Here is a 14,620-nt window from a genome sequence, read left to right as displayed (position 1 = left end):
TTTTTTTATAGATAAATCCAGGATTAAGTTCATATGCAGAAGATCCAAAGGCAGCAGCCAATTCACTAGTGCCACTTTTAGAGGGAGCTGAAGGTGCTGTTCCTCAAGAATTACAATCTGAAACACCCTTGGAACTTGGGGTTAGTATACATAATTTACACTATCAGATCACTCAAAATATAACGATTGATTTACTTAAAACTTTTATTTTTAGGTTTTTATTATATAAGCTGTCGAAAAAAGGGTTATTTATTAAATAGTAATTCCAAAAAGAACTACTGACGAAAATAACTATTCATATATAACTGTTCATAACAAGCGAAACTAGTAATTTGAAAAAAAACTTTTTTACAATGTGAAGGCATTTATAAAAGTTAAATACTATTAACATAATAAATACAATTCTTTTACTTAGCATATATTAAAAGTACATGGTCAAAATGTGGAAGCTGATGGTTTTTCATTTTTCTTTTCTTAGATAGAGTAATGCAAGTTGATTTATCAAATCTTTGTTATGTAGAATTGTTTATGATATATGAGATACTGTTGATTGCTCTTTTAATATTTTTTTTTCTTGTGTGAATAATGATATATACAGGCAACAGCCGGTCTGAGAATGTTAAAAGGGGATGCAGCTGAAAAAATTCTACAAGCGGTATATATACATTTCATTTCATCGTATTTTCAATATTGACTTGAAGAAAATTCATTTTTTTCTTATAAATAAAAATTTTTAACCCTTCTTTCACAAATTTATGAATTTAAGCTTTTGCCTTTTTATTTTTTTTGGTCCTTTTTCAATTTTATTAGGTGAGAGATTTAGTCAAGAACCAAAGCACTTTCCATAGCAAAGATCAATGGGTCACTATTCTTGATGGTACTCAAGAGGGCTCCTACATGTGGGTAAGTTACAACAAATTCAATAATTTATTATTTTTTCTTACTGAAAAATTAACCTAAATAGTCGTCTATCTAGCTAATTACTGCTTAAACTAAAATTTCTTACATGTATATTTCATCTATAATATGTATATAATCGTGTGTAAATAATATATATATATATATATATATATAAAGACTTTTTACTTATTTTGTATGAGTCCCCTGGGTACCCAAAGGCTTTAGAATATTATATAACAACATGTAACTCTCATTTCAAATTTTCTTTAATAAATAATTGCTCTTTAAAAATAGACATAAAATAATCATGTATATAGTGTAGGGTTAGTGAGAGATCTCAATTGAGTAGCAAATCCTTTTATTTAATCAGAGTTGAATATCTTATCTAATTATTTTTTAATTTTGGTAAGTATTTATTATTATTAAAATGTATGTAGGTGGCAATGAATTATTTATTGGGAAATTTGGGCAAAAATTATACAAGTACAACAGCAACAATTGATCTTGGTGGTGGTTCAGTCCAAATGGCATATGCTATATCAGATGAACAATTTGTAAAGGCTCCTCAAGATGTAGATGGAAAACCTTATGTTCATAAAAAACATCTTATGTCTAAAGATTATAATCTCTATGTACATAGGTTTGTTTTCTCCTCTTATACATATATATTTTGTTTTTTATTCAGTGTACGGTACTCACATTTCAGGGACAAAGTGACAATGGTGTTATATATGGTTTTTATTTTTTAACATGTAAAATAATCTATTCAGAACCTAGTAAGAAAACAAAAAGTTTGTAGTCCAGAACCAGTAAACTAAAATACTAGCTTTGCCTCCATTGCTTTAAAGTCTCTGACTAAGCTAGATTCGTGTCGAATAAGATCCATTGAATTAAGGGAAAAGTGCAACTTGTGATTATTTTTCTATTTTCAGAGCTCGAATATGAAACAACTATTATAATAATCTAATAGTTGGTGAGAAACAACAATTTCAATTGATTATATATTTAATAAGTACACCAAATGTTAGGAGTAATTAGACTTACACACATGGTGTCAACTAGAGTTTAATATTTTTATTAATGATAATTAAGATATTGATTAATTATGTGTTTTTATAATTTTATTTTATGATGTATATGCAGTTATTTGAACTATGGACAACTAGCTGGTAGAGCTGAGATTTTTAAGGCATCAAGAAATGGAAGTAATCCTTGTGCTTTGGAAGGATATGAAGGTATATATTATAAATTTCAAATCTCTTATTAATCTTTATTAAACTTTATAATAATTGTTGAAATAGTTAGACTATATAAAAGAAGAAGGGGAAAATGTGAGAAAAATATCTGTATTCAGGCGAAATTTGCAGTTACCCATCTTGAACTTTGCGGGGGTCCTATTTTTTATTGTATTTAACTGGCATGTATTTTCTCCTTATCAAACATTTGTTTCTTACGCGCTAAATGTGCGCGATATACAAGGAGTGGTTCAAGTGCCAAATATATGTCAGTTAAATACAGCAAAAAATAGGACCCCCGCAAAGTTCAGAATGCGTAACAACAAATTTCGCCAAAGTATAGGTATTTTTCGCACCTTTTTCCGATAGAAGAAATCTTATGCTAATCATGTTAATCAGTTAACCCTAATAAACTTTTACTACTATTAATAAGCCTCGGAAACAGCCTCTGGCAGAAGTGCAAGGTAAACCTGCTACGATACAACCTTGTGGTGGGGCCCTTCCCCGGACACCGCATATAGCGATAGCTTTAGTGTATCAAACTGCCTGTTTTTTAACATTTCCATGATTATTGTGGTTTTTTTTTTCTAGGGTTTTACTCATATGGAGGAGTGGACTACAAAGTACAAGCACCAAAAAAAGGTAATAGTTGGAGGAGATGCAGGAACTTAGTTAAACAGGCACTTAGAACCAAAGCAAAATGCATCAATGAAGAATGCACATTCAATGGTGTGTGGAATGGTGGTGGTGGTGGTGGACAAAAGACTATTCATGCTTCATCTTTCTTCTATGATATTGGTGCTCAGGTAAAATTAATTTCTGACGTACACCCTAACTTAGGATAAGAGTTCAAATCGACAAAATACAGATGACACATTAATTGGGTGTATAAGTTATCAGGCCTTAAACCCTAGTGACGTCGTTTAAAACCGTACAGATTTAGGTCCAAAGCAAACAGTATTACCAGCGCGCTGGTCCTTAACTTAGGATAAGAGTTGAAATCGATAAAATACAGATGACACATTGGGTGTATACGTTATCAGGCCTTAAACCCTAGTGACGTTGTTTGAAATCATGCAGATTTAAGTCCAGAGCGAACAATATTACCAGCGGGCTGGACTTTAACTTAGGATAAGAGTTGAAATCGACAAAATACAGATGACACATTGGGTATATACATTATTAGGTCTTACACCCTAGTGACTTTGTTTAAAACCGTACAGATCTAGGTCCAGAGCGAACAATATTACCAGCGGGCTGGACTTTAACATAGGATAAGATTTCAAATTGACAAAATACAATTGACACATTAGGTATATACGTTATCAGGCCTTACACTCTAGTGACTTCATTGAAGACCGTGCAGATTTAGGCTCAGAGCGAACAATATTACCAGCGCGCTGAAAAAAATACAGGCGACACATTTGGGTATATACGTTATCAGGCCTTACACCCCTAGTGACTTCGTTTAAAATCGTGTAGATTTAAGCCCAGAACGAACAATATTTACCAGCGGGCTGGACAAAATACAAATGACCTCAGACAGACCTTACACCCTAGTGACTTCATTTAAAACCGTACAAATTTAAACTTAGAGTGAACAATATTACTAGCGGGCTGGACTTTACGTAGACAACAATATATTCACCAAAATATTGAAAAGAGAAGAAAAACTTATTGGTGATAAACAAATTTGTTGATAAGGGAATTAGTGGAGGGTGCTTTTCATCTAAAGTTAGGGGTGGGGTTGCTATTGTACCTAGGGTAAGCTTTTCTACACCATTGTCAAACTTATAGTTGTCATTATAATGTGTATATCATTATATTTTTTGTATAAAATTTGAATATACACCAAGTTTGATGTTCAATTTTGCATTGTAGGTTGGCGTTGTTGACTCCAAATTTCCATCAGCAAAAGCAAAGCCAATTCAGTATTTAAATGCAGCTAAAGTTGCTTGTCAAACAAATGTAGCAGATATAAAAACTGTATTCCCAAAAACTCAAGATAGAAATGTCCCATATTTATGTGTGGACTTGATATATGAGTTCAGTTTGCTTGTTGATGGATTTGGTAAGTATCTTTCATCCTTAATTTATAATTGTTTAAAATCGGATTTTTTAACTTATATACGTTACAGTGTGAATTTTATTAATACGATCAGTATATTTTAACTGGTTATTATTGAGCTATTCAACTAAGGTTTAATAGTACTTTTATGCTTACTATAAACACAAATATAAGGGTAAATCATTTAGTACTCCTGAAATATAATCAAATTTGCTGTGGCACACTTCTAATTTCACGGGGTCCTATTACTCTCCTGAACTAAATTTTAGTTTATTTTTGTCAACATTTTTAGCTGACGTGACACCTTTTGTCAACCTTTTTAGCTGGCGTAACACCTTTGACGTGGATCCTATTTTATTTAGTAAAGGTGCCATGTCAGCACAAAAAGGTCCTTGTGAAGTTGGAGTACGTCATAACAATTTTGACCATAGTTCCAGGGGTGCTGAATGCTTATCTCCAAATATAACCTAAATTTTTGCTTGGTCTTTTCCTTTTTGAAATATTTGACATAAATAACCGCCGTCTCTCAAAATAATAGCCAGTAAATGTATTTCTTTTATGATATACAGAAAATATACATTTTTGATACATAATAGATGATATTTTTATATATTTGGCTAGTAAAGGTAATTACTTTTAAGTTGTTTGTCATTTCATTTTTTTTATACGTATACTTACATCTCTGGCTTGTTTGGACAGGACTAAATCCATACAAAGAAATCACAGTGATACATGATGTTCAATACAAAAATTACCTAGTTGGAGCAGCATGGCCATTGGGATGTGCAATTGACTTAGTTTCTTCATCTCCAAACAAGATTAGACTTTCATCATCTTAATTAATGTTGTGTCACTCTATTGTAACAATAATTTCATGCCCTTAATTAGCTTTGTTGTGTTTTTAATCTTGTAATGGATTAACTTAAATTAACGAGCAACTTTGAGGGTATTGAGCTTTGTGTGTTTGGTATGATGGAAAATATTTTGCATGAAAATAAGTTGGTTTTCTACTTATTTTCTCATGTTTGGTTGGTGAGTGGAAAATATTTTTTGAAAAATATTTTATGGTGTATGGTTGGTGAGTAGAGACTATTTTTTAGAAAAATATTTTCTAGCGTTTGATTGATGAGTTGAAAAATAATTTTTTTAGAAAATATTACTAACTGTTAACTAGTATATCAGTACCTCTAGCAACTCAACAATTTGTAAGAACTAATTTAAGCATAACAAATAATATCAATATCGAATACTAAAATATTACAATCACTAAATTTAAGCAACTATTAATTAGCAAATATAGGAGACACTTTTCAATATTTTGTCTGGACAATCTCAAGATACTGCAATCAATAGAAATATAACAGAACGACAAGCTTATTCAACCTCGTGAAACAAGTTACATCGATGACAAAATGAAATATGCAATTAGCAAAACTAACATAGGTAAGTTTTCCTCTGTGCATATGAAAATAGCAATACATTCAACGAACATTGGAAATGAAAAAAATTCAGGCTTCAGTATTTTTTATTTCAATTAGTGAAAAATTGAAGCAAAGAATAGTAAAAAATATCTCCGAGTAATGTAAATTTTTGAGAAATGTGAATTTTTTGAGTCATATGAATATGAGTGTTGTTGGGGTGGGGAAGAGGAGTGGGGGTGGGGTCATAAGTCACATTTGTCATTTTCTGAAAAATAACTTCCCTTGACCTATGAGGGAAGTCATTTTCCCTCAAATTGAGGAAAATGAGTTGTTGTGAAAAATGTTTTCCAAACATTTTATTGTAACCAAACAAGAAAAAATAGGAAAACATTTTTCATCATACCAAACACACCCTTTATTTAATATCTTTTCCTACAAACAAATTGTGCACAATTTATGTCTATATACATTGATATTGTTATTGATCTTTAGTACTAATAAAAAAGTAAAAACACTCACCAACCAAACAATAAAAAGTATTTTTATTGGCACCAAATTCACATGGAACACATTTATTACTCTAGGCCTGAAAATGTAAAGCTATGACAATGAGTTTAATTCGATCTCAAAAGTTGAATTGTCCAAGTTTATATGAGCATGTCGTCGGTATATTCTCTGATTAATGTGAGACTTTAAACCACTCTAACAATCCCCTTCACATACATGCACAACTAGAGCGTGAACCGAGAGTTCAAACAGGGATGAACCTAAATTTGATACCATGTAAAGATATGTCACGAGGGCCTAATTAACTCAATCCAAAAGCTATCTCACGAAGAGAGTTTGTCTAATTTCATATAAGCAAACTATTAGTCCATTTTTGAATCAACATGGGGCTTTAGCCCATTCTAACATCCTTCCACGCACATGCACAACTAGAGCGTGAATCGGGAATGTAAACAAGGATAAATTTGACTTTGACACCATGTAAAGATATGTCACATGAGCCTAATTCAATCCAAAAGCTAGTTCATAAAGGAAGAATTATCTAAGTCATCCAAGCATACAGTCAGTTAATTGCCGAATCAATATGGGACTTTAACCCATTCTAACATCCTTCACGCACAGGCCCAACTAGAGCATGGATCGAAAGTCCAAACAGGTATAGACCTGACTTTAATACCATGTAAAGATATGCCACGTGGGTCTAACTCAACCCAGAAAAAGCTAGCTCACAAGGGGAGGATTGTATAAGTCCATATAAGCAAACCGTTAGTCAATTTCTCGATCAATATGAGACTTTAACCCATTCTAACACCCCCTTTACATATAGGCCCAACTAAAGCGTGGATCAAAAAGTCCAAACGCTGATGAACCTGACTCTGATATTTTGTAAAGATATGACACTTGGACCTCACTTAACCGCAAAAATTAGCTTATGAGAAACCAACTCCATATAAGCAGATTGTTAGTCTGTTCCCAACCAACGTGGAACTTTAACCCACTCCTAACGGAAAATCAAAAAACACCTCTAAATAAAAGCCCAATAAGTAGGCCCATTTAATATCCATATGTCTTGACCCATTTAGCTGTTGCGTTTACTTCCCATCAGTTTGCCGTCAACACAGTGAAACCTCAAACTGAAACTTTTTAGCTATGGAGACACACACATCCGGGTCCGGGTTCGGGTCGGGTTTTGGGTTCGGATTCGGGTCGGGTTTTCTTGATGGCCCAGAAAAGCCACTTCCACCTCCACCTCCACCTCCTTCTGTTGAAGTACTTCCCTCACAGGTTAGTTACATTTCATTTATCGAGAGTTAATTTAATATAAATTATAATATAAGTTGTAGTTCAATTACATTTAAAAATATTGGTCTAACGTTCGAATAGTTTGAATTTCGAAAATCAAAACATGAAATCGTCAAAAACACACCTAAAATATCCGCTTTTTTAGAGTTTTATAGATAGGAAAAGCGAACAATTGATAAATGAAACGTGTTTTGATGAATAGTTGGTGATAGTTCAAGTAGAAAACTTGAAAACCGGGATAATTTAGGTCTATTTTTGGCCCTTCATACTAAAAATTGTATCTTTATCTCGGAGTTTAGAAGGAAGAAAAATCAGTTCTTTATGTGATTTAGACTTGTTGGAGAACTTTTTTTATAACCGTGGTGTTAGGCCAACTAACGTACACCTCGATTAATTCAACCTGTCACTTCCTATTAGTAATAAATACCAGGTCTACCAAGGTTTGGACATGTCAGAGAACTTCCGACACTACAACAACATACCCAGTGTAGGTGGGGTCTGGGGAGGATAAAATGTATGCAGTCCATACCACTACCTCCGAAGAAGTATAGAGGTGGTTTCCGATAGACCCCGCAGCTCAGGACAAAAAGTACTATATATAAACACACACTCTTAGTTTTCATTTTTTATTTTATTTAGCATGATCATGATACAAAATGAGTTTAAATGAAGAAGAGGAGATTCATATAGCGACCCCAACTTGTTTGAGACTAAGACGTAGTTATTATTGTTGTTGTTGGATTAGGTTTCATCAAATGTGGAGTTCAATGTGGAGCCTGTAGATTTGGATGGCCTTACTTTACTTAAGGTAAGATTAGTTCTATCATCTTATTAACCTTTTTTTTTAATGTGGCTAAAGATATTTTCCTTGTCGAAATCATTCAGTGTTTATTTACTTTCAAATGTGGAAGTGTTCTCTCTCAAAAATCATTTTTTTTATACTTTAATTCATTTTTTCTTTACAAAGATTCCGCCTTTTACTTCAATTAGCTTGTTTCGATCACTATTTTTAGCAAACCTGCTGAAAGATATCATCTTAATAACGCTGTACTTACACCCTCCACCATGTCTTGTACAAGTACGTATTCTTACCTGCTTTTATAATGAAACAAACACTTTTCCTAAGGTAAAACATTTTCCACGAAAGCCACTATTAACGGAAGAAAAGAAGAATGTAGCTTCAGATATCTTTTAGTTGCCTTAACTAGTGTTTAATCCTTTTTATAGGGAAGGGTCAGTACAAAGCAAGTATTTGGGCTGTCAAATTCCGATTTGATCCCCGGCAAATATGAAGGTAGCAACGTTTTAGGTCCCCATTTTGTCTCCTTCATGCTCGTTACAATTACTGATACCTCAACATGAATTATGTGAACTTTATTTAGTTGAATGTCGTCTGTCTAGGAATGTTTTAAATTTATCAGATCTAGAATTAGATGTAATGACGTCAATTTTTACTGGCAAATAAAGTAGTGTTATGCAAGGGAAAGTTCACGGCTGGTCATAAGTCTGGAGAAAAAGTCGTGAGCCATTCTATTCATAGATAATTTATGTATATACTGTTTTGATTAAAAAGTATTGTAGAAAAATATCATGAGAAGTCCGGCAGGGTTACGATCAGCATAATACCGTCAATTTTCTAGCATGTTGTATGGAATGAATGTTGGGCTTATGAAGTGTAATTAGATAACTGATATTCTCATTTTCATTTTGCAGGGGGGCTGAAATTGTGGGAAGGTTCATTAGATTTAGTGAAGACTCTAAGCTCTGAGATGCAAAGCGGCCAATTATCATTGACTGGAAAAAGAGTTTTAGAGGTGGGCTCCTAATGTGGAGGTGAAATTTTTGATCTTGTCCGTTATGCATAGAGACTGCTAATCCTAACTTATTAAATCCACTCTTACCTTCTCAATGCAGTGTTCGTCAAAATGATGTCCAATTTATTATTGTAGGCAGTAGAAAGGTCTACTGTTCGTTAAGCATAGTATAAGTATTTTTCTGTTAACGTTTTTTTCTTTCCCTATATAAGTCACATGCTTTTGTCGATGAAAGAGCTTTTAGTAGGGTGATTCTCTTTTATAGAATACTTGTGCAAGTATTTATCAATGATGATCACTATAAGATACTGTTGAGTGTCCAGAGAAACCAACTTTAGGAGAAGTAACTGTGCATCTACTGTGCATCTCCTATCAGTTCCTTTGTTTTTCACTTGAGGGAGGCATCTCCGCTCCTTTCTCCTTTAGACCTTGGGGTCTATGTGTGAGTTGCGGAGCGGGGCCGGGGAGGAAGTTCCAAGAAGCTTATGCATGGAGTATGTGTATTGTTTGATTGAATGTAAACAGTTGAGGTCAAATCAGAGATTCCCAGTGGAAATGTTGATTTTCCTATAAAGTGTCGTTTTAATATATTTAAATAAGAGTTTGTAAAACTGTCATTATCACTTTTATATTTCAGTTGTGATTACCCTTGAGGGATCAACACCCTAAATGCGTTTATTGCCAACTAATCGTGACTCAATACTTTACTCTTGTCATTATCATCCGTTATTAATCTTGTTCACTCTCTTTCATCTGTTTTCAGCTTGGTTGTGGTCATGGTCTTCCTGGGATCTTTGCATGCCTTAAGGTACAAAAATGTCTTAATTGATTTTCTTTTAATCGTCTCATTGTCCTCTTGATTAGGATTTTTGCTTCGTTTGTACTAGGGTGCTGGTGCTGTACACTTTCAGGACTTCAATGCTGAGGTGTTGCAATGCCTGACAATTCCAAATGTCAATGCCAATATTCAAAAGAACTTGTCAGCCACAGGTGACAGTAATAGCGCGGAAGTTCGCTTCTTTGCAAGTGACTGGAATGAAGCTCATCTGATTCTTCCTCATGTTCCTGCCGATGATAGTGGCACAATAAGCGGCCAAACTGTTGATCAGGCTGCTGGTTATGATATAATTCTCATGGCAGAGACAGTTTACTCAATTTCTACTCTGCCTAGTCTGTACAAACTTATTAAAAAGGTTTGTTTTCTTTGAAGTTCTAGTTTTAGTTTTATCAGTGAATTTCGTCGCATCTGAGCTATTGCTTCCTTCCTTTTTCCTTTTTGTTCAGTGCTTACGTAGTCCTCATGGAGTTGTATATCTAGCTGCAAAGAAGCATTATTTTGGTGTCGGTGGTGGCTCGAGGCGATTTATTTCAATCGTGGAGAAGGACGGTGAGCTACTCAGTTTACTTTTACTCTTATTCTTGGAAAAGTGACATTAATGTACTTCTACTGCATTTTCCATTGTGAACTGGATATTTGTTTTCAAGGATCATTATGCTCACTCTTTTGAGCCGGGGGTCTATTGGAAACAGCCTCCCGGGTAAGGTCTGCGTACATCCTACCGTCTGCGTACATCCTACCCTCCTGGGTATGTTATTGTTTGAGGATCATTATGCTTTACTGGTCACGCCATGAGGTGGAGCGGGAGGAGAGGCTTGTTTGTATTCCCCCCTCCCCCAAGTGCCTTGACTATTAAGGCTTCTCTATTCAATACTCAGCTTCATCCTATGCTTACTAGAATCACATGAGTGATTATTGCTCTTGGATTATCACGAGAATTCCAATTGCTACACATTGTGAGTGTCCATTCCGGGTAGTGAGACCATTACAATAGCTTCATATCGCTGCTGGCTTGCTCGTCTGCATTGCATCAAGTTGTTCATCATTGCACTACCTTAATGATCATTGTTCCTTACTTCCTTTTTCAGTTGTCGTTGCTTTTTACTCATGACTCATGAGTTTCTTGTTTGCTTCATCAGGTGTTCTTGCGGCGTCTCTAGTTTCCGAGGTTACTGATGGCTCTTCGAATGTTCGAGAAGTCTGGAAGCTACATTTCAGGTGAAGTGTAGTTCTAATAGTTGAGAGTTTCTTTCATCTCTGTAAAATGGAGAATCAAGAAAAAGATGTGTATGAAAAAGAATTGAGGATTGTTACTTTTAACATAAATGACCAAAACTGTGCCGTTTAACTAATGTATTTCCCTTTCCTACTATTTTTGTTTTGCTTTACTTGAGTTGAGTGTCTATCGGAAATGATCTCTCTAACTTGAGTGGAGTGTCTATCGGAAATGATCTCTACCTTCACAAAGTAGGGGCAAGTTATGTGTACGCACAACCTTTCCCGGACCCCACTTATGGGAGTTCCCATCGTCTATTTAATAGTTCGTTAGAGGACCGCCCAAGAGGTTTCGCCCAAAATATTTTTGGAGTCCACATTTACCTATCGATCCATAGGCTAACAACCATCGAAAGTCACAAAAAATTGAGATTCCTGTCGTTTCACCCATTTGACTTGAAAATGGCTCCCCCTCCCCTACGAACAACCCGATCCATTTAATAGGTCGTCAGATGACTGCTCAAGAAACTTCAACCATAAATATTTTCGGAGCTCGCATCCATTAATCGAATGTCACAAAAAATCTACAATTTTGCTATTTCACTCATTTGACTTGAAAAGTGGCTCCCTCAGCCCCTTCAACGTAACCTGATACATTTAATAGGTCGTCAGGTATGACCCAAAAGGTTTCGCCCAAAAATATTTTCGGAGCCCGCATCCACCCATCGATTCATAGGCTTAATATCTCTAAAAGTTGCAAAATCTGCAATTTCTATCGTTTCGCTTATTTGGCTTAAAAAATGAATTCCTCATCCCCTCCATAGCAACCAAATCTATATAATAAGTCGTAGGAGACAACCCAAGTGGTTTCGCCCAAAAAAATTTGTGGAGCCTGCACCACTCACCGATCCATAATTCTTGTCATTTCGCTCATTTGACTTGAAAAATGATTTTCCCATCCCCTTCAAAGCAACCCAATCAATTTAATAGATCGTCAAGGGACTGCCCAAGAAGTTTCGTCCAAAAATATTGTCCAAGTCCGCACCCACCCATCAATCCATAGGCTAACGCCTATCAAAAGTCGCAAAAAATTTACAATTCCTGCCGTTTCACTTATTTGACTTGAAAAATGGCTCTCTTAGTCCCTCCAAAGCAACTCAATCCATTAATAGGTTGTCAGGAGACTGTCCAAAAAGTTTTGCCCAAAAATATTTTTGAAACCCGAACCCACAACTCATCAAATATGTAATTCCTATTGTTTCACTCATTTGACTTGACAAATGATTCCCCTAACCCCTCTAAAGCAACCTGATCCATTTATATGGGACCGCACGAGAATTTTCGTCCAAAAATATTTTTGGAGCCCGCATCCCTCATCGATCCATAGGTTAACACCCATCAAAAATCTCATAAAATCTGCAATACCTGCCGCTTCGCTCGATTGGTTAAGTGACCCTACATATAAGAAAAAAAAATGTTGAAGCTATAGAGAGAATAATCGTTCCCTAAACTAGGCTTATTAATAATTACATGGTGAATACTATTATGTTAATTTGAAAAAAATTGATCTTCAATTTATGAAAGTCCAAATTTTTTCTCTGAAAAGGGATATAAATATAGCTGAGTTGTTCGTACCAAAAAAAAAAAAAGAATCCTTTTGAATTAAAATATAATTGAGGAAGAATTCAAATAAGAGAGGAAATTTAGAGCAAACTCTAATATCCACGACGACAGATTACAATTCTGCACCAATGATGAAGCAAGCTGCTTAATAAATAACTTTAAGAAATTGCATTTAAATTGTTTTTTTACGAAAATAAATTTTTTAAAAATGAGAAAAATAACTTGCTTAATAAAAGTGGAAAAAACAAGAAATTTTGCTAGTGACATTATACATTGATCGTGTCATCTCTATCTTCTAACATACCTCATCTTCACTCTTACCCCCATAGCCCTCATCCAGAGGCGGAACTACAGTGTTATACGGAGGTTCGGATGAACCCAATAACTTTCGAGTTTAGTCTTATATTTATACTAAACAATCCAGTAGAAACATATAAATTGATTGTGTGTGAACCTACAACACAAGAGATGCTTGCAGCTAAGTGGTATGAGCACATTCTGCAGAGCCTTTCATTCTTTCATATTGTGGTTTCGAAACCCATTAGCAATATTATTTTTTCCCATTTAAATTTAGAACCCACAGACTTTAAATTCAAGTTCCGCCTCTGCCCTCATCCCATCACGTATTGGCGGTGCCATCTTTAGGATCTGAACCCCCTTCAACGAAAAATTATACTCCCTCCGTTTCATAATAAATGAATTGTTGAATTTTGGCACACATATTAAGGAAAAAAACATTAAAAACATAAATTTAATACAACTTTTTATTTTTATCCAAAAAAAAAAAAGTTGACCTTGTAATACTTTTTCAAAAGTTAATTGGTTGTCCAATCATAAGGGTAAATTTGAAACAAAAAAAAAATCAATGATTCACTTATTTTGAAACACCAATAAATACCCCAACAATTCACTTATTCCAAAATGGAGGGAGTATAATTTTTTTTTTTGAAATAAATGTGTAGTATTTAATGATTGATGGCGTGAAACGGCCATAGATTTGTACGAGTTAGACGCATAAAAGTTGGGGGTGTAAAAATCGAACCAATTGATAAATCGAATCGATAAAAATGTTATTGATTTATAATTATTGGATTAATGATTTTATAAATAAATTTATTGGATTATTAGTTTGGTTCAATTTTTTTTATTGGATATGTCACAACCCTTTTTAAACCAAAAAGATTGATTTTAAAGTTTGAAAGGGTTTTATATTATGAAGTTGTAGACATCTAATTTCGTCCCTCCCAATGTCGTTTTTACCCATTCTTATTTTATCCTACCGTGTACCCTCACCCGTGTTATTATACCCTCACAAAATACAAAAAAAATAAAATAAAATAATAAAATAACAAAATCCCCAACAAACTTTTATTCTTTTAACATCCTAACAACCCCCCAATAAGAAAATGACAAATCACCCTCTACCTACCTACCATACCCTTACCTCCACGTGGGTCCCTCATTTTCTTGGGCAAAAAGAAATATACATTGGGAAACTTCTAGGAAAGAAGGAGAAAAAGGGGACCATTTTCTTCTATTTTTGGAAAACAATATATACACACATACTCTCACAAAAAAAAAGAGAGGAGGAGGAACGGACACACACATTTTGAGAATAAAAAAAAAACAGAGAGCAGATATCAAAAATTTTTCTTTCTTCTTCACGCCATATACACGCACACACACAGTGACGGGAG

The 14,620-nt window shown here is 34.4% G+C and overlaps 2 protein-coding genes across 2 annotated transcripts in view; both read left to right on the top strand.

The window, feature by feature from the left end:
- The window catches only part of LOC107851131 (apyrase), a gene marked incomplete at its 5' end in the record, with an annotated part of 5,913 nt that extends 751 nt beyond the window's left edge, over window positions 1-5,162 (top strand). Inside the window, 8 exon segments of the mRNA XM_047401311.1 lie at window positions 12-140; window positions 599-655; window positions 811-903; window positions 1,338-1,540; window positions 2,044-2,135; window positions 2,727-2,941; window positions 4,017-4,206; window positions 4,903-5,162. Coding sequence (XP_047257267.1) covers window positions 12-140; window positions 599-655; window positions 811-903; window positions 1,338-1,540; window positions 2,044-2,135; window positions 2,727-2,941; window positions 4,017-4,206; window positions 4,903-5,042 — 1,119 coding nt within the window.
- A 2,045-nt stretch (window positions 5,163-7,207) lies between these two features.
- Window positions 7,208-11,478, top strand: LOC107849562 (histidine protein methyltransferase 1 homolog). The gene is made up of 8 exons (XM_016694117.2): window positions 7,208-7,415; window positions 8,179-8,241; window positions 8,661-8,727; window positions 9,147-9,247; window positions 10,011-10,055; window positions 10,135-10,440; window positions 10,532-10,634; window positions 11,225-11,478. Exons 1-8 carry the CDS (start codon window positions 7,281-7,283, stop codon window positions 11,305-11,307), a joined length of 903 nt encoding a protein of 300 aa, XP_016549603.2. The 5' UTR covers window positions 7,208-7,280; the 3' UTR covers window positions 11,308-11,478.
- Window positions 11,479-14,620: the final 3,142 nt, after the last annotated feature.

Source organism: Capsicum annuum, chromosome 12, assembly GCF_002878395.1.
Source record: "Capsicum annuum cultivar UCD-10X-F1 chromosome 12, UCD10Xv1.1, whole genome shotgun sequence".
Taxonomy (NCBI): domain Eukaryota; kingdom Viridiplantae; phylum Streptophyta; class Magnoliopsida; order Solanales; family Solanaceae; genus Capsicum; species Capsicum annuum.
Note: the sequence above shows the minus strand (reverse complement) of the source record. Positions and strands in the feature narration are given on the sequence as shown.

Bases quoted from the DNA above. Each gene is read 5' to 3' on its own strand.
- LOC107849562 (XM_016694117.2), top strand. From the start codon at position 7,281: ATGGAGACACACACATCCGGGTCCGGGTTCGGGTCGGGTTTTGGGTTC. The intron at 8,242-8,660 runs GTAAGATTAGTT...TCCTTTTTATAG, and splicing joins ATGGCCTTACTTTACTTAAG to GGAAGGGTCAGTACAAAGCA. The intron at 10,635-11,224 runs GTGAGCTACTCA...TTGCTTCATCAG, and splicing joins TTCAATCGTGGAGAAGGACG to GTGTTCTTGCGGCGTCTCTA.